General features: G+C 38.0%; 1 protein-coding gene across 5 annotated transcripts in view; it reads left to right on the top strand.

The window, feature by feature from the left end:
* Positions 1-26,201, top strand: part of TENM3 (teneurin transmembrane protein 3) — a 465,114-nt gene that overhangs the window by 382,726 nt on the left and 56,187 nt on the right. For all 5 annotated transcript variants that reach the window (XM_085311387.1, XM_085311386.1, XM_085311388.1 and 2 more), the window contains 5 exons: positions 137-238; positions 388-582; positions 2,001-2,201; positions 5,054-5,239; positions 20,931-21,077. In XM_085311387.1, coding sequence (XP_085167513.1) covers positions 137-238; positions 388-582; positions 2,001-2,201; positions 5,054-5,239; positions 20,931-21,077 — 831 coding nt within the window. The remainder of the gene's footprint in view (positions 1-136; positions 239-387; positions 583-2,000; positions 2,202-5,053; positions 5,240-20,930; positions 21,078-26,201) is intronic.

Raw genomic sequence — 26,201 nt, 5'->3', positions numbered from 1 at the left:
AAAAAAAAGTGGACATAAAGCCTTCTCCAAGAATCTGGGTCTGCTGCCAGTCAGTAGTGGTTTAAATGATAGCTATTTTGTGTGATGGGAATCTATGAATTGTCCTTATTAATTTTTCTTCTCTTTCTTTTTTAAGAGTCTGTAGTGGAATGCCCCCGAAACTGCCATGGTAACGGCGAATGCGTTTCTGGAAGCTGCCACTGTTTCCCCGGCTTTCTGGGCCCCGATTGCTCCAGAGGTACCCAGCCAAGTTCTTCACTTGAGTCCGTCTAAGCGCGCGCGGAGACCGGCGCCGCCGAAGCAAACCGGCGCGCGGCTTGCTGCGTGGTTGTTGTCTCTCTGATTCCAAACTTGCTCTCAGTTCTTCTGTCGCGTTTCCTTTCACAGCAGCCTGCCCCGTGCTGTGCAGCGGCAACGGGCAGTACTCCAAAGGGCGCTGCCTGTGCTACAGCGGCTGGAAGGGCACCGAGTGCGACGTGCCTGCGACCCAGTGCATCGATCCCCAGTGCGGGGGCCGGGGCATCTGCATCATGGGCTCTTGCGCCTGCAACTCCGGCTATAAAGGAGAAAACTGTGAAGAAGGTACGTGAGTCACTGGTTACCGCAGCACCTGCTGCAGTGCTTCTGGTGCTCCGCTTTCCAACGGGTACAGCTAGCTCTGTTGATTCTGCCAGATCTAGATGCTGCTCACTARTACTCACTCAAAATAATAAAGCCCGTTTATCATCAAATCGTAAACCTACCGAAATATATTTGTCATACAGGGTTTCTTCCAAAATCATTTTAGAATGCCAAAAATCAGGTTTAGGAAGTGCTAGTATCACTGAATTTACATAATTATTATACTTTATTTCCTCTTGACTAATCAATGTGAAAATTTTTAGTTCTGTGTGATATCTTTTTGCTTGTCAGTATACTTATTTACTTTTTCTGGCTGAGGTCAGCTAAGAAGGAAGCACAAAAAACAGATGTTAGAATACAGAAACGCTTAGTGGTTTTTCACAGTATAGAATAAATCATTAATGTATTGCATTTGTTAGGGATCTTTTCTATGAACCACACTGTGGAAAATGCTGATTCCAGTGTATCACAGTGAAAAATGATGCATCGTTTTTGTATTCTAGAGATGTGCATAATAATATTCATTCTAGTGTTCTGCAAAGTGTAGTTCATTTTCTATTCTATTTTTTAGGAAGTAAAAAGCACCATTTTCTTCCTCAATCAAATTGATTTTATTGATCTCCACACGCAAAGTAATGCAATTAAGTCTCTGGAATTAAATTTTCAGACCATTGACCCTACAAGTGTAACATTTTATTGAGTCAAATTGCTAAATTAAATCTCGTCATCTAAAGCACATTAAAGTGAATTAAGAAGGATAGAGAGTATGCAACTCATTTATTTCTGAAACAAGTTGAAGGTCCTGTACAGCTGTCAGAACTCGGTAGCAATGGATCGGATCAGTTGATACTGAGCATTGCAGGKAATCCAACAGCTGTTACATTGTGATTAGAGGGAACAGGGGTCAGTAGCCTGGAGCCTGAAGTGAATCTTGCCATAATTCGGGGAAATCAGCAAGCCCTGAAAGATCCTCAAGTTAATCAGACAGCAGCTTTGTAATGTCACGAGTCAGTTACGTACACACACTAATTTCACAATGTCGTAGTGGTGTGGAGCAACTTGTTTTTACAAAGAACTAGGAGCTGTAGTCATGACTGATGATAGAAGATGATTTTTTCACCTTGTAGCTAGAGAGTGGAGGGTTGCCCCAAGACACCTTGATTTGCTCTTGTTTTCACTCACTCACTGCACTAAAACATAAGTGAATCTCTAGGCATCAGCTTGCTAAGACTTATTTTCAAGATAAGTGCAATACTGCTTGTTTCACAAGGGTTTTAAAAGATGAATTAAGCAGAAAAATGCCTTGAGAGCCTAGCAGGGACTGCTTGTTGTTAAGAGTGACAACTAGCTTAAGGTCATCTTTTTCTTCCCCCCACCAGCTGATTGCCTGGACCCAGCCTGTTCCAGTCAYGGTGTGTGCATCCACGGCGAATGTCACTGTAACCCAGGATGGGGGGGCAGCAACTGTGAAATCCTGAAGACGATGTGCCCCGACCAGTGCTCTGGCCATGGGACATACCTTCAAGAGAGTGGTACCTGCACCTGTGACCCAAATTGGACAGGTCCAGATTGCTCCAATGGTAAGGGTTAAAAACACTCCCATTTACAAAAACGGTGACGTTYTAAAAAGCATCTGTTTAAGGCATTAGTTTGTGATCTGCTGAGCTGATGAAAGTGGTTCAGTTGACTTCAGCATGAGCTGTGACTTGATGCAAAGGTTCAAAGTAACTGACAAATTTGAAGAATACAAAAACCAATTTATTCGCTTGCCAGTGTCTATTAGCCACTTTCTTGCAGTAGATCACATGCAAGTACAGTGTGTTCGTTGTACGATATATGTCTGTATATTTACCTTCTTACCTAACACATCTATTTAAAAACTTAGAACAACACCAGTGAATCTAGGAACAGATCCATCTTAAAAATCTGGCTARCCAGTTGAAGGCATTTTTCCTGAAATCTTTGCTCAGGTAACATTCCAGTTTGAAGGCAGTAGGAGTGCAAGAACAAATTCTAAATAGCTTTTGAGGAAGGGCACAGGCTTCTGAGGCAAAGGGGCTTGGTAGAAGTGACAAAGCAGTGAGACTTTCTTGAAGAATGAAGCTGGGCTTGTAAAACCGTGATCTGAGGTTGGAAGCAATAGGAGAAAATGACTGGAATTACCATCAGAGAGCAGGATCTAAATATTTAAGTATGATAGCAGCCTTTTGACAAATACAAGTTTTTAGGAGTATTGYTTGGTAGTCTTATATCAGAAGATAAATCTTGTCTAACTGTGAGATATGTATTTGTCCAAAACAATTCATCCAACAAATTACATGATTTTGTTAATGAAAACTGAACACATARAGTAGCTGGATTTTTGCCAGTTTATGAATAATGTATAACCTTTTCATGAGGAATCATATTTTTAAAACAGATGTACTTCCTGACTAGGAWCTTTGATATTCCATAAAGGTTTGTGCATATAGGAGTAGTAGTACAGCGCTTCAGACATTCAAGAGAAAGCAACAGAGAAGAAAATGTGGTCTTCTATTAATTTTGGTCAGAAGAAAAAACTCTTTTCTGAGCTTTTCTAGCACTAAAAATAGCTGCTTGTGAGAGACCTTCTGCAGTTCTCCACCAAACGTGAACTCTCAAAACACTCTATTTCTTACACAATGTCCTCTACACTAGTTTGGATGATTCGGTTATGCTGCAACTTTTAGTGATGTTTCAAGGAATGATTGGTCATTGCAGTACATTTAAAAAAAAAAAAAAAAACTCTCGTGTTTTTCTCAGATGTTTCATTAGTGCCAGATTCACAAAAGAGCTTTGTAAAAAGACACAAAAGAGCATTTGATGAAGCTGTACAAAATGACCTTCAAATCAGCACACCAAAAAAGTAAATCTTACCCCATAAACATTTTGTTAAGCAGCTAAAAGAAGAAAAAAATAAGTTATTTCTATCAGAAGGTTTATAGGTTTGAAATCAGCAGAGCTTTCGTCTGTCTTCATCAGCAGTTTGTCCGTTAATTAGCCCTTCAATTCCACTTCAATTAAATTAACTCTAATTAATAAGTTCATTACAAAGATTGACGCACCTTGCTCAAAGCTAGTGTGCTAAAAGCTGATAAACACCTTCACCTTAATGAAAAATTGATTAGATTGAAGAGAAATAAACCTTTCTTTCTTGGAGCTAGGTTGATGTCTTGTGACTCTAAAGTTAATCAAACCATCTTGGATCTCTTGGATCTCTTAATCAAAAATTTAATTCAAAATAGATATAAAATGCTTTATAGGAAAAACAGAAAAGCTGCAGATGTCTTTCTCCATAAACATTCTGGACCGTTTCTTAYGGGAAATGTCACAACTCCTCGACACCGTGTTTAATGTTCCACAGCACTTTGAGACAGTGTGTCACACACTACTGGGGAAAAGAAACACTGTCGAATGAAAAACTGGAAGCCTTTTTTTTCTGCTGAACAACTACTTTTTTTTGTAGCTGAAAATAGTTTTCATTCTTTTTTTTTTTTCTATTGTTGTCTGTTTGACAGTAATGAAGTCTGCTACAGTCTGAATGAATGAACAAACTAAAACTGTAAATGCAAAGTCTGCAATCTAAATTATGATCTTGTATTAACTGTGAGRGTTAACATGTTGTTTAGTCTCTGACTACCTTTGGCTCTAAATGTATTTTTCAATTATTCTATCAGTTACAAGAACCTATTACTATAGGTAAATGACAAGTTAAATTGCTGTATGTTGATTTATTTTTTTTAACAATCTATTATTTAAACCAAACTGTTCATAGCTGTCAGTGATATGAATTTACTGCAAGCGAAAGAGAATCATCTTTTATATTTAACAGATGTGTCAGTATGTCAGCATAGTACTAATTTGTCTCACTAACGCTGATTCCTTTTAATGAAAAAATGTGCCAGAAATGGCACATTTTTACTTTGGAAGAAAACAGGGTGGGGAGGGGAAACCTTGTTAAAATGAACTTTCATTAATACTACATTTTTATTCCCGAGGTATGGTGACCTAGATCTGTGGGACATTCAGTCACTAAAACTATGCTGTAAATTTTAATAGGTTTGAGTGCCCTATAATCTAAATTATGAAAGGTTGGTTGTAAGAAATACGCAATCAGAAAAATGTAATTGAAAATTGCTAAGCGACTGAAGAGCTGTGGACACTTAAGCATTGGTAAGTCTGCTGGATAACTAAGTAAGCATTAGGACAGAGATAAAACTCTCTATTCCATGTTCTGTAGGGTCCTACCTGAACATGCCTGTCACAGCACCTTGCTTTGATGTAGTTTTCAAAGGTTTTGCCTTTCTTATTCTTCATGGGTGGAACGGAAACGCAGCTCTGCTAATTAACGTGTGCTCTCTTTCTCCCGTGTGCGCTCCCCGTCTCTTTCCCCCTTTTCTCCTCTCGACCACAGAAATCTGCTCYGTGGACTGCGGCGCGCACGGCGTCTGCATGGGCGGCACGTGTCGCTGCGAGGAAGGCTGGACGGGCGCAGCCTGCAACCAGAGGGCCTGCCACCCGCGCTGCGCCGAGCACGGCACCTGCAAGGACGGCAAGTGCGAATGCAGCCAGGGCTGGAACGGCGAGCACTGCACTATCGGTAGGCCGGCTGCGCTTTAACGGGCCTTCGGTGCATTATTCAAACACCCAGAACTGCTGCCCTTGTCTGAGTAAGAAATGCAATACTTTGAAGCTTGTTTCTTCAAACAGAATATTTGCCCTTGTCGGTCTGGGTAAAGGAATTGGTATTTTAAGAAAGGAAATGATTATATAATGGCTCATCAATTCTTCATAGCTAGTTTGCCATGAATAGGAGGTGCAAGAATTTCCTTTTCAATCTTTTTCCTTCAACTGTCTTTTGCTGAGGGGGAGGATGCTTTTATTTTAAACTGTAAATATATCCTTTGATGTGTGCCTTTCTATTTTTATGTGATAGCTTTTCGTCTTTTGCAAATGAAGCTTCCTTTTGTTTTTCTTCTTTTTCTTTTACGGAGAAGAAACCSTAGAAAAGTGAATTTTACCTACATACACAAATATCATTTCCATCTTGCAACAGATATGATCTAACTGCCTGAAATTATGTTCTTGTCAACATATTTCTCTATTTTAGAATTATAGTAGATTTCTGATATGTATATGACATAACAGCGTAACATTTCRGCAATTTAATACAGCAGATTCAGAAGAAGTCGTCATTATTATAGCTTATATAGTCTTGTATTCAAGTTAGTTCTAATGCTTGAAAACTTTGGGGAACTCCTGTGTCTGAGTGAAGCATTTCTTACTCGGTTATTTACATTCCTTATGTCCATATACAGTGCATCCCCTCCACTGCTTAGAGTTTGACAATGAGCTAGCATGGGAAATTATACATGTAGTTAAGGAAACTGAGGAAACAGGAAAAAGTGGAAGAGCTGTCAAAAAGGTTATTATTGTAAAATGTATTTTACATAGCTGTACTGCCAAGAATTCACTCATAAGCAAGGACCCCTTTGTGCAAGACGCTGCAGGACTGTAATGCAGGAGAACAGTCCTGTCCAAACTTCTACAGTCTCAGCATAACCCTCAAAAACTGTCACAGAGACAGGTAGGAAGCACAGACAAAGGAACTGGCACTTGCCTGGTTGCAGGAGCAGACTAACTTGTGCTGAGGTCTGTGGCRAGCATTGCACAAAGCCCCGTGAGGCCTGGGACAAGAATTACAAAGTGGCTCTGCAGGTATTTATGGGTCATGTCTCCCTAGTGCGAGCAGCCTCATGGATAAGTGCTCAAAGATGCTTATTTGAGAAATTTTCAAACAGACAATGAAGGAGGTAGTCAGTAGTCGAACAAAGGACAAGAGCTACCATTGAGTGAAGAAGAAATCACAGATAAACTGAACAGTCCAAAAATTTTCCAAGTAAGGCAAAATACAGTTTTATGTTTGAAGAAATGCAGAAGGAGGGTCATTAGAGAGATGATGTGGCCAAAGCAACAGGTTAGGACAGTAAGTCTAATAGTAGTACAGTTAGTGGATACCAGTACAGGGAGATTTAGTTTTGCTGCAAAATAAGAGGAGGTCAGAGAATTTTGACTTGGGTGTTTTGGAAAGGCTGTAACTCAGAATGTTAAGCAGAAGGAGTTAGTAGGGCCAAATCATCRCTTGGGTATGAATATCTAGGGAAAAAAAAATACAGGCCAAAGATCATTCCCTGGTAGCTTACAGCCATGGTTGAGAGGCAGGACGGTGGCGTTGTGCATGATGGTCCCAGCAAATAATAGTGATGAGAACTGTGAGGGCAGGGAAAATGAAAGGCCTGTTTTAGCTGTGTTAACTGGTATCCACATCATTGCACCAGGAAGAGAAGGCAAGATTTTCTTTTGGAGAAAGGAGCCAGGTGTGAAGTAGTCAGATTGATTTGTGAACTGTTTTTACAGAAATCTCGATTGATCTTTTTGTTCACTAATGAGATTGCCAGGGCATATGAGGGCGGGGGACCAAGACGTGTCCCTGCAGAATCGCAGAGAAAATTGCCAGGGTTAATGTTTTCAGGAACTTTCCAAAAACATGCTGATGAGGAGAAGAGCGAGATGAAGAGAGAACTGCACTTTATACAATAAAATAAAGCAAACCTTTAAAAGTAGGATAAAGCCTTTCCCTTGACCGCCTTAACTTGCCAATGAGCAATTACTCAGCAGATCGCTCTACTGTTGGTCTCACTGACCTTGGCAGTATTTCAAGGTTTGTAGTTATACACGGATGAACTGCTCTTGAACAATTTTTCCAACRTATTAGGCACAAACAAGTTTTTCCTCAGCATTGGGCAAGCAGGTCTGTCTTCCCACCTGTTTATTCTTTAAATGTATATTTATTCTGAGGCTGCTGCTGTAAAGATCGATCATTTGATTTGTTTATATTGCAACTACAGCCTCAAAGACGAGTAATAAGGTATAGCCTCTAGCCCATTATTATATTTATTTTTCTTCAGGACCCCAGCTTTGCAGAGAAACCATTTTATTATTCATTTCCAGGAGTAGTTCCATCTTCATGTAGTAAAAACGGATGCTTTGTCAGCTTTGAAAATGAAGAGTCAGTTTGCTTTTTTTTTCACCAGCCCTAGAGTTTATAGTAGCTTCCGTTGGGCAATAAATTTCAAAATACAAGGGACATCAGCATGTTTCTCTGTATATACACCCCAGTTTTCTTATTGTCACCCTCCATTTGTAACCCACACACTTCTATGCTGCTACAACTCTCAGCCTGGTAGAATATTTACATAACTTTTGTTGTGCATATGAAAGACACTCACTCTCCCTTTATAAGCCTAAAAATAGAAAATTTCCCCAATCTTATTTCTAAAAGCTATTAACCTTCTCACTACAGTAGTGTGAAGCACTTCAGAAATACAGACTTACTAGTTTGGTGCCGCTGTGGTTGTAAGCCACGTGAAGTGCGTTGACTTAAGTTTGTAACTTCTTTGGGAAAGGACTATACCACTAGGTCTTTAGGTGGCTGCCCAGAGTGAGGTGAACATGCATGCTTTAATCACAGAGGTGCTAACTGGAGTCTTGCTGTTATGTTCATCTAAATCCATAACTCATTTGATCAGGGTCATTGTGCTTTTTTGTAAAGCACAAATGCAGTTTAAAATGGTAAAGATTTGCATCTCAGCTAACAATTTATAAATATGTTCCCTGTCTGTCCTGTCTCATTTTTGGTTAGCCTGCTATTTGTATTGTTAGATGACACGTATTAAGAGGCTGAAAGAAAGACACAAACCCATCGGTGTAGGTAAAAGAAGGCCGTCCTTAGTGGTATTCCTGTCTAATGTCTTTCAAACTCTAGGTTCCTTTTGAGTTATGCTGATTTTCATGTATACTCAAGATATTCACAAGGAAAATTGGCCTAGGGAACTTCTGATAAGATGGAAAAAAAATTTGATTTTATTTCAGTTCTTGAGGATTTGGGAAGCAAAATCATAGGTGATCGCAAARGTTTGCTTTTTTTGTTCAGATGAAATTCAGACATCTGTTTCTCAGAGAACCTTTGTTTAAGCATCATACTTTCTGTAAGTTTTAGGATCGCAAAGACTGGAACTGGCAAACAATACACATACGTTTCTGTATGCATTTGGTTTGTGAGAGACGGTAAAGTAGACTAAATAAAGCAGATTTTTTTTTTCTTTTTTGAAGCCATATGTACAGTAAGATAAGCAAGATTCTTTGACTAATGTGAGAAAGCTGGTGCATGTTGCTAGCATCCCCTGTTCCAGTGTGCTTGCATGGGACATCTCTGACTTAAATACCATACCTGATATGGGCCACATTCGCGAGTCATTGCTGTTGCACTCACCACATACTTCCAAAGATTTATATCAGAGATGTTCAGCAGATAATTACCTGTGTTGTGGTGAACTGAATTTGACGGGAATTAGCGAAAATGAGGATTTACAGCTATTGTACAGCATCTTGCAGGTTTGAACTAAACACTGGCAATATATGCTCCAAATACTTTAAGACCATCTAAATTGCTTACTGTCTTTTCCCTGCTGAGAGTCGTAATATTTTACCATTGCCTGTATCCATATGAGAGTAGGTTAAATCAACAATTTATTACAGAGCTTTGGAAAATCACCTGTCAACTGTTTGTTTGGTCTGGGAGTGACATTCATGGGTCTGAGGTGAGCGTCCTTATATTATTCTGTGAAGCTCTACCTGCATCTCAGTGTGATACAAGGCTGCACATGCACAGCTGGTGCCCAGGTGATAGCCCAGAAGAAAATTTGGTCTGTAATTAAGTTTTCATAACACAGTTGTGCTAAAATATGTTTTAATTTCCTTTCTATCCTGGTTCGCAGCAAGTTCAGTGACCCTCTCCTGTCTGAATAGTTGTTCTGTGAGATTGGAAGAGCTATTATTTCAGATAGTCTATTATTTTTTTGTGATATAACTGGCATGTACTACAGATAAATTAAGTAACTGTCGTAGGAAGCCCATAAATATGAATACTTATCCAGCTGCTTTTCCATTAAACTCTGTTATCTGAATGAAATCAGTAAATAATTATGTTGGTGGGGAATCTGCTGTATCCATGTGCTGGGTAACGTCTCGGTTTTACAATGAAGCTTATTTTTTTCTATAGATCAAATTAGTTTTAGAGTAATCTGAATTGCARATTGGCCAATTTGCATTGAAACTATGCCTTCTTATTCAGATTTGTCAACACCTCTTTTTTAAAAAGTCTYTAACATTAAACATGGGTGGGTAAGACCATCTGTTTAAGAAGCTTGCCTGTAGCTCCATTACTAACACATGAGACAGGTTACAGCTGTTTAATTGTTATGATATTGAACAATTATCAGCCAGTCCAAAATGAATATTTATGTATGTATGCATGGAATACATGTCATTAAACATAAGAGATACAAATATTGATTAATGTCATTAAGCATTCACATTAATCCCTTGGGAGGGCTAGTTACTGCAGGAGTATTCATGCTACTTTTGAGTGCTGCATGAGGTTACTTCACCTGGTATACAGAAATGAAATTCACATCAAATGTTGTTCAAATGGTGGTCCACAGTGAAAAGGTAAAACTTGAAATATGTTTGTATTCTGGTGACAACTGGCAGCTAATTGTTTTATCATCTAAGAATTTTCCCAGATTCATTCCCCCTAAAATTTAATTGAGATAAAAATAATAGGAAAAAGCAAATAGGAGAAAAATACAAGGAGAAAGAGCATTTTTCTTTGCATGAAATGACATTAAAACCAATCAAACAAAAAATAAGTTTTTCTTTGCAAAAGGTTTCTAGAGGCAGCTCTTTTAACTAGAAAAACAAGAAAGTTTTCAGGTTTAGATTCTCACAATTATAGAATAATAAGTAACATCTGGAGCACAATCCTGTAAGTGCATTCCCATTACTACTGACTGCATCCTAGTGACTGGTTAGAACGGGTTTTTTCTGAGTATGGGTAAASATGAAGGCATTTGCTTGCTGGTTTTCTGTGTGACCATGAGTGGTGGAAGCTCAGAAGTACTGACAGTGTTGAGGAACACTTATTTTGGGAAGTAATACCTTCTAAAAAGTTGTAAGATCTTCACCTGCTTTCTTCAGCATGTGTTTAGCTCAGAGTTCCTTTTATTAGCGATTTCAAATATGACTAAAGGGAAAAACACTTGATCAGAGAGCAAGTCAAAACAAACGTGTTCCTCCTCCTCCTGTTAATTAAAAGAAGTGATTATTAAAAACTGAATATGGCTATATTTCCTTAGAGTATAGACTTGACAAACTAAGTCATGGTCTGTTTAAGGGCTTGATTGATCGTCTCCAGATTTGCATGGTGCAGAAAAGGCAGCATGAATAACTGGTACTGTGGTGACTGCTGCCATATTGCTACTGTAACCGATTTGCCAAGCGTAGCTTATTCTTCTCAAAAATTTGGTGCTACCAAGTATTTTTACATTCAGTGTTCTTTTAAATACTTAGGTATTTTATCTATCTCAATGCATTCATACCAATAAATCATCATTAAATCTTAAGATTCTTTTGAGATTGTGGAGTTTTGATAAGAACAAAATGCTTCCCTTCATATTAAAACAAATTACTGCTGTATTGATATATTCTGTACTTATCAAAAATTTTTAAACTGATATTCTTCCTTAGTTTTGGTTTCATAGAATTTACTTCAATATGAATTTCATCAGTCATGTATGTCAGTCAGTGTAGTCTCGAGTAATATTACCAGAATTTCAAAACTAATTACATTAAATACCATTCATCAAACTATTATGAATGAAATCATACTTTCAAAATTAATGTTTTAGAAACATCTGACTTCATTGGAGTCAGGATTTCACCACAATATTTACAGCTGTACCATCAATGCAAAAATTTTATGAAAAAGAGAAGTTGACTTTCATAGCACCCGCGGGGCTGATAACCACATTTTAACAATATTTCATGTAGTTTAGTACAACTATGTTTTTGATCTTTCCTGTGCCTGAAGAGCATGTTACAATTTGCCAGGCCAAGCTTTAAATATGCAAGATATTTGTACATTTGCTGAACTATAAAAAATTTGCGTTACCAGGAAAATTGAAGGTAATCAACCAGATTTCTGGTAGCTACGTATCTCAAACTGTAAAAAGAAGTGAATTATTGGTCAGGCCTTAACACTTTTCAAGATCAAGTATCTCAAAAACAAATTATCTGTTAGTGTACTTTAAATTGCTAATTGGTTGATTTGCATTTAAATGAGGACCACATGTGAAGTTCAAGTTGGGCACATTTTCAAAAAACAGCAGACTCCTCGGAGATGTGAGGACTTTTACAGCATGTTGCAAAGCAGACTGGAGTTGAAGTGGCCAGAAAGGAAACGCTTTTGTAGGCTGYGCAGTTACACTATTACCTAGTCACGCCACCAGGCACATTCGGAAGATACTCCCAGTCAGAAAGAAAGACGGAAACGATGAGGCTTTCCTTTTCTTTTCATGCAATTCTTAATATCAGCGTCAGGATTGATGTGCACCTTTTTCTTACAGAGTTTTGTCAGTGATTTCAAAGAAGTATTTGACTTTTTTTTTCAGCTTTTAAATGTGAGACAGAGTTTCTTTGAATGCTTTCCAGGTTAGATAGATGTTAAATAGGAAACAACAAGAAGTGAATAACTGCTCATGAACACCTTAGCAGTCACAAACTTCTGATGTCTATTAAACCCCTTAAAAGCAACTGAACCTTAATATTCTAAGATAGCGATAGCTTTCCTATAATAATGGTGAGAAACATTATTTTAAAACTGAAATTGGGACAGACTCCAGAACAAAAAATCTGCTCTTGTCATAACGCACAAAAACCTGTAAATGACTGCTGCAAAGAATTGTTGTGGTTTTGGCAAGGGATAAATTGCAGTGAATTCAGATCTCTCTGTGGAAGTGTATGCAGTGGATATCTCTTGCAGATCTACACAGGCACTGGAGAATAAGTGCAAAAATAATGAAGAAGGTACRATGTCAGGCTGAAGAGTATGTTTTGGCCAAAGCAAGGAAACTAGGAAGATTGCCCAAAATTATTATTCCGTGCATGTGTTCTCCTTTACAAGCAAGGCAAAATGTGAATTTAGAAGGAAAATAATCTCAAAAGGAAAGWGTGTTCATAATCCCCCTCTATTGGCAGCCAAGACCTGAACATATGGTATGTCTAAGACAAGGTTCTTATAAACTCAGAAAAAGGATGAGGACTATGAGCTGCTTACAGCTGCKCTCAGTACTGTCCGGTGATGAGTAAGAGAGTGTTACATTTACAAATGATACCAAAGCCCACTGTCCCCCAAGCACTTTGGAAGACAGGATAAGAATTTAAAATCACTCTAACAAATAGGCAAACASGGTATCCAGAAAAACAATGTTCAATTCAGTAAGTGCAGGGTTCTGTGCTTAATAAGGATAATCAACTGCACAAATTCAAGTTAGAAAGGAGTTTGCCGGGCAGAAGTTACTCAGAGAAGGCTGAGTAGTAGATCATGATTTTTGCATGAATGAGCTCCTTTGGAAGACATGCTAGAGGCAGGGGCTTTAAAATTTGGTGAGCTGTGGACTCCTAAATGTTTTTTTTTTTTTTTTTTTTTTTTTTTTTGATAGTGGTATAGACATTTTTAGAAATTTTGTGTGGAAGCAAGGCAGTTTTTTCAGTCATCCTTTGAGAGTACAAACAGTTACTTAAAAGACTCAATATGCTATTCTGCAAATCTGCTGTGGATCAAATAAGAAATACTGGGTTGCAATATCACAATGGATATTTGGTTTTTTACATTCAAAGGATGTTTTCGTTGACAGGATAGTTAAATTGTGGCTAAGCAGAAGAATGAAGAACATCTCCAGGGAGGTCAGGTAGCTGTATCAGGAGCCTTAAGCCAGAATGAGAAGTTAGGGAGTAAGTCTTGGACAGGTTAGAGGGGCTAGACCAGAGCAGTCAACTTTGGGTTTTGTACTAGTTGCCACTAAACAAACCCGAAAACAAGTTCATTCTCCCTAAAGCTTGCAATTAAACTCTCACAATTTTTCTGCTGCTGGTGAACATCTGTGAAACAGCTAATAAAATGTGTACCTCTCCTACTGCGGGGCTGTACAGGGAATACAAAACACCCTTGTAACACTTTGTTAGCACAACTGGCATAACCTTAAGTGGTTTATCGAAGCTTCTCACCATGTTGTTCACCATGAAAAACATAAAATGCCACAGAATGGAATTTTTTTCCCTTCCTTTCCTTTTTTCAGCTTGCTTTTTGTACGTAAGACTTAAGAGCTTTCTCACGCCCCCAAAAAACTAAGAACTTTAGTAGTTGTAAGGTCAAGAACATGAAGTCAGGAAGCAATAATACAATGTTGATTTGGTCCTTGTATATGTACATCATTATGATAAAAACTGTAATTACATCTTTAATTACTTCTTCCTCTTCACCTGATTTACTTGATATGAGAATATTACAAGACTGTGAAGGGGCTGTTGCTTGTAGAAACTTTGCATCATTTGTGGCTGAGAGAGGTGGGCAGCATCATCTTCCGGTTAATGATGGTTTCTTGGAGAACTACTTTCTACTCTTGCTTCTACTGCAGATTTTCTGCTAGTAATTCAGAAGGGCAAACTTTAGGAGAGTGTCCCCTGACTATTCATTTTGGGGGGATGTGGTAAGAGTTCCTTGAATATGGTTTACTAAAACACTGAGTGTACACACAGCTACAGGTTAGCAAAGGGAAAACGGTGTTTTCTGTGTATGAAATTCTGTAAAATTGTAAGTATTTTGAAAAATCACATCRTAGATGTTGCAGCCAAAATAGGTGGCTACTTTTCACTTTAATCTTTCTCCGTCTCACTTACCCACTAGTAAAATGAGTGAAGAATACATTCTCCACTCACACCAATAGCATGAAGATACTATAATAAATAATTTTGACCTTGTGAGAGTGATCATACAAAAGTCTATGAGAAAACTGTTACTTCTTTGTCTAGGTTAACATGGTRTGCCTGTTATTAAGGCATCGGCCACGTGTTGCTCCCGAGAGGAGTGCTAAATGAGGACTGTCAGTTCTGTACACTGACAGACATAGGTCCCACTGCAAAAAAATATATCATTATATATGAAAGATCATATTGCAAGGGTATGTGTTCCAGGGAGGAGGGTGTAAAAATAGTACAGGTATCCATAAATCTGGTTTCACTTACATTTTGAATGTTTGACTTTGCAACTTCCATATTCTTTTAATGTGTTTTTTTTTATTTGTCATATGTAGTGTAAACAAAGTTATACACAAAAAACATTCTTGAATTTAAATAGTGAAAACTTTTAAATGTTATAACACTTAAACACAGATAATGAGCGTAAGCAAGCTGCATTCGTATGCTGAGTTCATGTATATGAATACCTGCTTTGTAAGACAGGCCAGTCCTGAAGAAAACCTTATTTTGAGCCCCAAAATGACCGACAGCAAACTGATGCAGTATTTTTCATTGTTTGCTATATACCAAAATTATTTCTTCATCTTCTTCCTTCCCCCCCCCCCCACCTTTGGCTTGCCTCTCTCTTTCTAATTCCTCTTTCCTGACTTCTTTAAGAGKCTTAAGAGGGAGAGGCAGCAGCACACTAAGGAAGGGAGAAAGCTAGTGGTGTTAAAGAAGCAGAGACAGAGGTTCTGCTCAGGCTTGCGAGATGGAGGAAGCAAAAAAAAGCCTGCTAGTTTGTAATTTAGACTCATCTTGGTCGAAGCCACTTTGGTCACATTCTTTTATATTTTTGCCTCAAGTCTAGTGGTGCCACGATGTCTAATTTCTGCTCCTGCTTCTGGCAAAGTAACTCTTGAATTACTTACTGCTGTGAGCTTACACTGTAATGGGACTGTATACTGCACAAAATATTTGGCATGTTTTAGCCTAGTGTATCGATTACAAAGATTATGGTGGGTGAAAATGTCTTATGAAGGGTTATGGTATAAGCTCCTAGGAATATAAATTTGTTATGCTGTATTTAGAAGCCTGTCACTGTTATAATCCTTTATGACAGATTAATCGGTAATAAAGCAGTGCTACGAGCACCAATTAAGGAACATCAAATCAATGGGTACGCAACTCCTGCTGATTTAAACAGGAGCTGATTGGGATAAATGGATTTAGTGTAGACTTATGTTCTGTGGCTATTCTGGCATACCTACAGGAAGTAGCTTATGAATAATCTGAAGAAGATACTGATTTACATCTCTAATAGGAGGCTAGCAGAAGACATTTAAAAAAAAAAGAAGAAGAAAAGAGAAAAGGGTCTGGATTCTATCTAGTTGTGAAATACCATGGTAAACGTGAGTTTGCCAGGCAGTGCCAGGCAGTCCTTTCAAAGTACATTTATCTGCAACATCTTTACATAAATATCCACATACCTTGCTAATGCAACTTGTATTTTATTTGTATGAATTTTGAATGCCACTTACATTTTCTCAGATTTTGACTATGCTAGAAAATTTGCACGTTTTATACCTTCATTTGTTTTTTCTGTATTCCGTATGGAGCTGTATGAATTCCCTCTACTTGTTGAAATAATACTAAGATTTTAAATTTCACAGTCTTAAATCCAACAAAAAAACCCTTACAGGTATAGATTAAATAATATAATCAAGTCTATAATTAGATCATTAGACTTTTCAAGGAGTTATACTTAAATACTGTGAAGAGTAGGACTGTGCTCCAAATCCTGCATATGATTTTCTAGGTAGAGGGAAAAGCAGGGAGATGCCCTTCAGCCTCCTATTTCATACTTCCACCTAGAACGGGATTCATTCCTATTTCAGTCGCAGTGCCCTGAAAATAAGGAAGACTGCATGGCTAGCTAAATTCTACTACAAAAATAACTTTTTTTGGTCACCTATTTTCTGCTTTTTGATTCTGGGATGCAACATGTTCACCAGAACAGTTTATACCATTGTCCTTAATGTWAGAACTGTAGAATGACCATGAGAAAAAGGATGCTGAAATGCAGAACTTGGTTTCCAAGCCTTTTAGGTATATGATCTGGAACCGSCTTCTTTTAAGACTACTGGATTTAAAAACCCTAAAGAGTTTCTTCTTCCTTTTACCTAAATTGCAGATGGGATTTCTGAAAGGAATCTTAGCATGTGGGGGTCTGGGTTTGCAGGGACTATTTTCAGTTTTTTTCTATGTTCCATTTTGTTGTTTCTTCCTACCTTTGTAGAGGCTTTTAAKGCTTCACTGGTGGACAGATGCATTCTCCAGCGAGACCTAATTGCTTCCATTTTATGGAACAAAACTTGATTTTTCCTCCACATATACTACACAGTACTCCAAGAGTGGTTCTGTAGGAGCATGTTATATTGGTATGAGAGCGAAGAATTTGAAGCATCCTGAAATGCAGCTGCATCGCTTTTCTTTTTGCTTGTGGTTTATGTGAAAGGGTACTTTGTTGCTGCCATCTAAATGTTCTGTAACCGATGTTTTTGTCTTCTTAGTTTGTTTCTTCCTTTATCGTAATAGTGAAGAAAAAAAGTTGTGCAGTGGGCGTCTGGCATTTTCTTCTTTGAGAGAGGGGCACGATGTCCCTCTCTCAGTCACAGCAGTAYGATTGTGGCTTCTGTGAGGCTCCGTGTCTCACCGCCTTCCTCCTTGGTCTTAGGAAAAGCTTTTTCCCATTYGGCCGAATCAGAGTGAAATCTCATGGTTGGAAATGCCTTTCTTACCCATCCAATAAGCAATGTTGAGGGTTGATAGTGAGTGACAGAGCAGTTGTCAGACTGGGGCCGTTATCCAGCACAGATCTAGAAAAGGTCAGGTTTTGAAAACAACTGAGCGTAGGGGTTGTGTTGGGAGACCTTGCRAAAAGGGATCAGATTTTGTAACCTCCTGTCACCAGGCGAGCCASTAGCTGGGTTTGGTGGCCTGCGACGGACCTGTGCTGCGAGGTTTTGCTGTACGCGACTGCCGCCCACGTCCCTTTCCTGAAATAAGGGGGGAGCATGTAACACATCTCCTCTGTGTTTCGTATTTAAAGCGGGGCCTAGTGCTTTACATCCATCTCGTGGTCTGTCTGTCATTCATCCATCTGTCCTCCTCAAATCTTAAGCATCATAACTTATCAAAAAAGTCTTGCTATTCTTGGGTATACCATTTTATTTGTTTTTATACATCTGAAGGCTAAGTTTAATTTTCACCCGTCCTTCCAAAAGGAGTGGATCACCCCGCTGCTAGCCCCGGTACGCCCTCCTCCACCCTGCACATATGGTCTAACTTATTTTACATAATTGCCTGTGTGTACGTGACCTGCAAATCAAAGATCTTCCAGCATGGTCAGTGTTTCAAAGCTCGTAAGCTAAGTAATGACTCTTATGTTGTACTGAAAATTGGATTTCTTTACTAGCTTTGATTATATCTTTATATACAAAAATCAAAGCATGCGAAAAGAAATCAGAAATAGAAAGCCTTATCTTAGAAAGGTAGCATCTCTTTCTCCTGCAGGCCTCGTTTTTGAAATATTGTTTCATTGAATCATGAGTGTGTTTGCCGAAAAGGGAATTTCTTGCATTTTTAAAAGCTGTGAAATACATTTTCATTTTGTAATGTAAGATCTCTCATGTCAGGTGCACCTGCTCGATTTGCATGTGAATTCTGAACAATTCTTGTTTTATGTGACACTTCTGAAATGTCTGTCTGTTTTTTTTTTTCTTTTTAACTCTCAAGCTCACTATTTGGATAAGATAGTGAAAGGTACTGTACCTGCTCTTTGCTGACATGCCTATACCTACATGTATTTTTATATATATATATATATATATGAATACCTAGTGACCACTGTAATAGATTTGGCAACAGAATCTTTTCTTACATACATTCCATGGATTATAGATATAATTCATATTAGTTTCAACCCATCTCAAATTAAAATATGAAATCTCACTTATGTTATATAATAATATTTTATTAGTTGTTACACTTCTCTGTACAAACTGTGTACATGTATTAGATTTTGCTTGAACCAAAAACTGAAGATAGTATTCTTTTGCTGTTTGGTACTTTATCTTTGTTGGCTTTGTCATTGGACTTCTACCTATAAAAAAGTAAAGATTTAGGAAAAGAAGCAAAGTGATACTCCTGTCACAGAACAAGTGTCAGTCTTTCTAAAGAATAGATTACTTACAGATATATTTTTATATAGCCAGATCAATAGAATAAGTCAGGATTTTAAGCTTTTGTTTGTCTAAGTGTGACAAATCTATATAAAATTATGACTTGTATTTTGTATGAAACTAGAAAGTTTATATGCTTTATGCAACGTTTTCAATTGAAAGGCTCAAGGATGTGAACACCCAATATGAAACAGCAAAGATTCTTATATCTTCAGTTATGGTAAAATCTGATAGAAAAAATGTTAACAAAAATCCTACCCCTCTTTCCCTGAGTATCTTTTTCTATTCCTTCTTTGTGTTTTTTTTTCATTAGAATATGGCAATATTCATGGCAATATCCAGGCTTTCACACAATAAGTCTTGAGTGTACCCAATTGACTTCTAAAACACTCTGTCAATAGGGCAATTAAATCTGTATGTCTTCAATAAATGAAACAGAAGAAACATTCATTAAAAAAAATAGCTCTCTCTATATGAACAAATACTGTTAGCAGCTACAGTCTGCAAGAAAAAGAGTAGCAAGACTAATCTCAGCCTGGCATGATGGCATGATATCCATAACTATAACATCATCCTATTTTCTCATAAGAGGCTGTTATGATTCTCTGCCTTCTATGAGTAATTTGACAAGAGTTAAGTGCCCTTTATAACTTTTTTCTGTGAATTTTTGTAATTTGAAATTGCATAGTCAAAAGGAGTCATTATATTCATAATTCTTTAGAAGAAAAGATAAGCTATTACTTCTGGAAGAATGTTCTAAGCTCAAGTTCAGCCAAAACAGGTTGGTAGATTAGTTCACAAAGACAGTAGTCATAGAAAGTGAAGAGATGTTTTTGCCCATTTCTTAGTGCTTTTTTAATAAAAATTTGCAGATAATTGTTGTGTCCAAAAATACCTGATTTGTAGCCACTTTCACCTAAGATGCTTAGTGCCATTCTGTACTTGCTTCTGTCAATGTCTTATCATAGTCACAGATAAGGAACACCAGAATCTACATATTTATAAAGTGTTGTCATCCTCATACAGGCCATGTTGGCTGCATGCCAGATTTCATCACTAGGAAGTGACAGATACTGTTTTTTTTTTTTTTTTTAATGTAATGTTAGAGTGAAAGCAATTATAGATTTTGGATATATTAAATTATTTTAATTGTTTCCCAAATTTTCCCTCCTTGGCCATAAAAGCAGACAAGATAGGATATAAAGGTAACAGCACAAAAGCCTTAGGGAGACTGTCACAAAAAATCACTCTCTGCTATCTGTCTTGAAGCACGTCACTACCGTGTTTTTGTTCAGTCTATCAATGTTTTATTGTGGTCCTTATGGTATTTCATTTTGTCCGTCCTAAGTAATCAAATACGCACAGCTATTACATTTACTTGGAAATCCTGTTGGTCCTGTCCCATCCGTATGCAGCCTGAATCCTAATGTTTGTTAGAATAGATGCTAAGCTGCTTCTCTATTTCCTGGGCTTTGCTTATTCTGTGAAAAGGAATGTACTTTTGGCATAAAGTATAGTCATTAAAACTGGCCTATACTTTGTGCAATTATTTAACGCACTGTAATTTCACATGAATATACGGCAACTCTGAGACCAGATAAAGTTAATGTTCTCTTTTACTATGTGGCTAAAATTATACATGCTTTCCTACTTAAGAATTTGGAGGGATTTGGTCTTAGTAACAGGGAGCTGAAACATTTATACCAGTAAGTAACCAATACTGCATAGAGCAAATAATATTCTATTCTATGAGCGCAGAAAAATGTATCATTTTATGCAGCTATGTTTGGGCTGTGCACTCATCTCTTGTTACTTTGCCAAAAACAACAAAAAAAAGTTAAAAAAACAAACTTAATTTTGTCTGGCCTGCAGGTATTTAGAGGATTGGTGTGTATATTTCCTGCCTGTACAGGTAAGTGGTGTCTCAAGTGTCAGGCCAATCACAGATGCCACTTTGATAAGAATTACATTCCCCAGGTAATGTTGCTGTTCCACTCCATGTGCAATTACAGTATCTGTGCTGTTATAAAGGCCTGTTCCCAGTAAGTGTCCCTTGTTTGTATTTTTTTTTTTGGTTGACATAATTGCAATATTTAAATCACTGGTGATTTTCTGCTTTGTCTGTCTCAATAGAGGGCTGCCCTGGCCTCTGCAACAGCAACGGAAGGTGCACGCTGGACCAAAACGGCTGGCATTGCGTCTGCCAGCCAGGGTGGCGGGGAGCCGGCTGCGACGTAGCCATGGAAACTCTCTGCACTGACAGTAAGGACAACGAAGGAGGTAAGATATACTAGCTGAAGTTTGAAYGTTAGGGAAAACACGTTGAGGAACTGAGATTTTACAGTCAGGTGAAAAAATACAGCTGAGAGAGTCACGCGTGCATTTTACTAGCTGCTTTCGTGCGACGTGCTAGCCAAGCCTTACAAGATTATTGCAACAGGCAAAATTCATACTTAGGAACTGCTCGGTGGCATATTAGTTTCCCTGTGACGTTGCTCAGTACTGGAACAAAGTATGGTCTCAATTCAGTGAAGTGTAGTGGAAGAAAAAGAAAAAAAAAAAAAGAAAGATGAGAATTCGTATTTTCAGTGACCTCACAAGGAAATTATCCCAAGAGAAAAGACCGAATAGGGACTTTGACCTGTGATACTATTTCTGGAAACAATGGCTTGCCCAGTCGACAAAAATCTTACTCATCCATAGCCTGTGAATGCTCAGATAATTGACAGGATGCTTCTAGAAGTCTGTCTTTCTTACGCTTGCTTTTCTGCAGTCTGTCACTGGTGTGACAGATAAGAATCTGCAGTGAGATGCATGCAGGACTGTTGACTGAAGGAATCAATCTGTGATCAAATCATTGTCAGGTAGTGAAGACAGAGGGACTGTGACTTTCTGACATGACTCAAATCCCACAAAAACTCCCCAAACCAGTTAAAATGTGAAAGTAGTCAAATATTAGGTCTTTTTAATACTCTTGTTGTCTTTCTGGCTCTCTCATCTGCTCTTTTCATCTACTTTTTTTTTTTTCCCCCCCTTTTTTTTTTCAACTTTTAGATCCAGAGCAGAGATAAAAACCTCCATTAGAGCCTTTGGGAGGTGATGATGTCATATGGGACTGACCTTATTTTTCATTTTTAGACTGCTTGTATCTTTCCTGCTGTTGGTTTGCTCTTTGCTCTCATATCCTGATTGCAATTGGGATCTGAGACATCATAAACTGTGGGTTACAGCAGCATTTACTTCTTGAGGAAAATAAATCACATGATCAAAACAGTGCTGCCACTGTTTACTGTCTTACACATCATTTGATTTACCACACTTAGCCTTTACATATTTTACATTTTGAATCTACTTTACACTTTTAGGGGCCTGAAGAATCTGAGATGATCTAGTCTACAGTGAGCTAGTGCAAAGCTGAATTTCTGCATGTGTGAAGGGAGCAAGAGGAGTGATTTAGCCATAGGCTCTTCATGCAAAGATGTGCCATTCAGGGAATTAGCTTCAGATGGGCCAAAGGATTATGAACATAAGGAAGACAGGAAAYCTGCAAGCATGAAAAGAGAGAAAGCAAGGAGAAAGAATAATTAGAAAGGTTAGGACAAAGGCCGTTTGGAGGGAAAAGCAGATGATATAGGGGAAAAAAAAAAAGAGGAAAAGGAAGACTGAAAGCCCAAGGATAGACTAAAACAGATTGAATAAATATTAAAGAAAACAGAGTGAGGTTGCATGAGAAGCAYGGTGAACAGGAATGCACATAAAGAGAACAAGGGAAAAGGAGATGCTTCGGACTGAAAAAAAATGATAGTTATTTGTGAGTAAAAGAGGGAAAAGAACAAGGAATTGGAGCAGAAGGAACTAACAGGATGACTTGAAGTTCAGAAAGAAAGAAAGACACTGTTGGGGAAAAAAAAAAAAAGCATTGAGTGATGTTTTTACTGCCTTTCCTCTTTGCAGACATGACCCAGCTATGTATGAGGTAGGGATTGGCCAGCTGTTTTGCCATGACTTACCTACATAACACTGCTTGTCATTGGCATTTCTCTTTCAGTTGTCCTTATTTTTAATTTGTGTGCTTCAGTAAGGAGCGTATTCACTTCAGTTTTGATTAAAGGTTAAGGAAAAGGGTTAAATATAACATTTCAATTAGGTTAGATTAAAAACTAAGGATACCAAACAAAACTGGGAAAGGTAAGTTCTCTTTGCCAGAAATCCACCTGGAAAGAGAAACAGTCTTTCTTCCTGTTCCCAGAATACTTGCAATCAGCCTACTAATCTCTCGAACAAGCCGTTCAGATTGCAAACAACTACAGGCAATGGCAAAAGGATGTCTCCTTGCCGTATTTGTTTTGCTGTGGGAGATTAGGTTTTCTGAGTGCTCATGCTGAATTTATACTGATGACCCCAAGTAGTGTGATTTACATCGCACTAGGCTCAATGGTTATATAATTAAAATTATCTTGGTTGTTAGCAAATTGATACGTTGTGGTTAATGTTTCTGTTTCATCGTACACTGGATGAAATATATTTCATGTGTTAGTGTGACTGTAGTTTATATTAAGAACAGTGCGTGGTCTTGCTTTCGTTCTTAGCTCTTCTGGAACTGAATGTTCAAATTCTGTGAACATGACCATCCACTGACTTCAATGGGAAAATTATCCATAGGAAATGATTATGGAATAAAGAACGTTTTGATCATTTTCTCTTCTACGTGCTATTGACATATGGGATCATTATTATGTGTCTTCATTGTAATAAGGGTTTTTGAAAGTCTCATAGATCATATCCTTTCTCTTTAAGGATAGTTCTTTCTCTATTTTTCCATGTCTTTGGTTTAGATACTAAATAATAGATTTTCCATACATTTTAAAACTTAGAAGGAATAAGTGTGCCACAAGCAGACCTTAGGCTGAATTGAACTYTTAATGGTCCTGTGGGGAGACAGGAAAGTTTACCAAGAGTCAGAGTTTTYCATAGGTGGAATAAGACTGACTTCCTTACTTAGGAAAAAATGTTTCACTGTTACACTTCAACAAAGTGGGACGTGTTTTGTCATCATTCCATAGGAAGAATAAACTGTGGATTCTTTAGTTTAGGTCAGTCTTCATTGAAGAGGTTACTTTGTTAGGCTTGTTCTTTATTAGTTACTATTCAATTATTAAGAGTAGTGACAGATTATTGACAATAGGAATTAATAGGTATTATTAACATTCTTTTATTGCTAAAATTAAAATAAATATTATAACAAAACAAGGCTTGCTTAGCAGTTGATGCATTTTTATAATTACTTGCATAGKCTGAGACAGCCTGCTTAGGATAAATGCTGTCACAGTGTCAGACTAAAGATCACCTTGCCCAGTGTCCCTTATTTGACGGTGGCCAATAGCAAATGCTTCACGAAAGCRTGTAAGATTTGGGCATTTGTGGAATGATATTTTCTTTTGTATACAAGCAGGCTGCTAATTAAAATAGGAACTTAGTTCCTATTTTAATGTTTTGAATGTCAGAATGTTTTGCATGTCAAAAGGTAAACTAACTAAGCACAAAGATAACCCAAGCTCAGGACGCTGAAGAAAGTTTCTACTTGAATTAGGATYGATACCATGGTATACTAATGTTCTCTGGTTTGTGCTCAAATACTTCCCCATGATTCTTCAGCTTTCTAGTTTGTCTCTGTGGCTGCTGGGGAGCGCTGAGTTCATGCATCTGTAGAGCTTATCTGCCGTGAGGCCAAGATTCGTTTCTGGAGTGACAGTTTATTTAGAGCCCAACCCTTGATATTTTAGGTTTCTTCACTCCAACGAGAATGTTGAATATGCTGTGGGTACTCTGCCATAAGCACTGCAATAGTAACTCATGGAGCAAGGTCCTTGTGCGCTGATCACGATAACGTGATGTGATCCTCATGTACCCGAGGATAACTGAGGTTTCTCAGTACTGAGTTTTCTGTCCATTCCAGCCTCTTCCCCTAGTGTGCCACAGTCAGTGAAACCACCCTGGTGGGATGGGCAGTGGTATAACTCCAAAACTGTTTTCTCTCTGTAAAGACACTGGATTTCACTTCATAGTGTTAGTTAAGCATACAATTAAATTATTTACCAGCAGTGTGATTTATGCAAGTCTGTAGGCATGATCCACTCTCGACACTCTGGCAGAATTTATAATCTGGAATGTTTTGTCCCACAGATTTTCTTCCTTCCAGCTATTTTATTATTTAAATTATTATTATTTATTATTTAAATTCCACCCAAAGGCAAACGTTCACACTCATGCATCTTATTTTTAGACATCTGGAAGTACAGGAATCCTCCATTGAAGTCTTGACTCTCCTTGTTTAATGTCTTTTGTTTTTATTATTCTCTCCAAATAAGTAATCTTATCATCAGATTGTGTTCCATTGCAATTCTGTGCATTTTGCAACAAAGGGAAAAGTAACATTAGTCAAGATTTTCACAGCTAGACTTTAAGCTTTTGAGGAGGGAAACACTAATGGACTTATTACTTCTGCTGTGTATAGAGGAGCCACTTACATCTAGAACAAAAAAATATATAGAATAGCTTTCTGAGGCTGATAATGATTGTCCAGCTGGCTGTAACAGTTTCTATTTTCCCTATAATTTTGCTATCACATTTGAATGATATAGCTGGAAGCCAGTGTTGCGTTAAGACTATTTTTCAGGTTGAACAAAATTCATCAATAATTTTTCAGAGTTGTTTCAGAAAGGAAATTTTGCTCCACTTCACGTAGTGCAATAGAGTAGTCAGCTTAGTGGTACTAGATAGCTCTAGCCACGTAAGTACAGAGGAAGAATGAAAAATGTTTTCTGAAGTTATAAGGAGCCAGATTCATAACCATCCGTCACTCGCCTGGGCAAGTTGCTGATAAACTCTACAGAAAAATAACAAACAGCRTGTCCCTGTATCTTGGCTGGTGAAAATGAGATTCTTTCTCTGATTGATGTTAGTGGAGAGTCTTGTAAAAATGCATTTCCAGCTGATTAGTTCAGAAGGTGTCAATCTCATGCAGTTTTATGACCTGCAGACTATACGCCAGATGTACATTTGCTTTTTATAAACTAACAAAGATGAATGACTAAATTTTAGTATTCCTTTGGCAACTGTACCAGATATTGCCTGGGAGGCCATACAGAGGTATAAAAAAACAAAACTATGCTTTTAATTGTCAGTCCCCTTAGCTTTGACACTGACCCACGCTTCTAGAGTTAAAACCAGCAAGGGAGCTCAGTCCTTCAGCCAGAAAGGAGCTTCATATTATACAAGAATGTGACTATAGACAATCTCAGACATGAAGAATGGTTGAGGCTGGAAGGGACCTCTGGAGATTTGTCTAGTCCAACCCCCTTGCTCAAGCAGGGCCACCTGGAACTGATTGCCATGTCCCGCTGG

Source organism: Rhea americana, unplaced genomic scaffold, assembly GCF_003343005.1.
Source record: "Rhea americana isolate MKP2758 unplaced genomic scaffold, rheAme1 scaffold_34, whole genome shotgun sequence".
In the NCBI taxonomy this organism is placed as follows: Eukaryota; Metazoa; Chordata; class Aves; order Rheiformes; family Rheidae; genus Rhea; species Rhea americana.
This window is presented reverse-complemented; position numbering and strand designations above follow the sequence as displayed.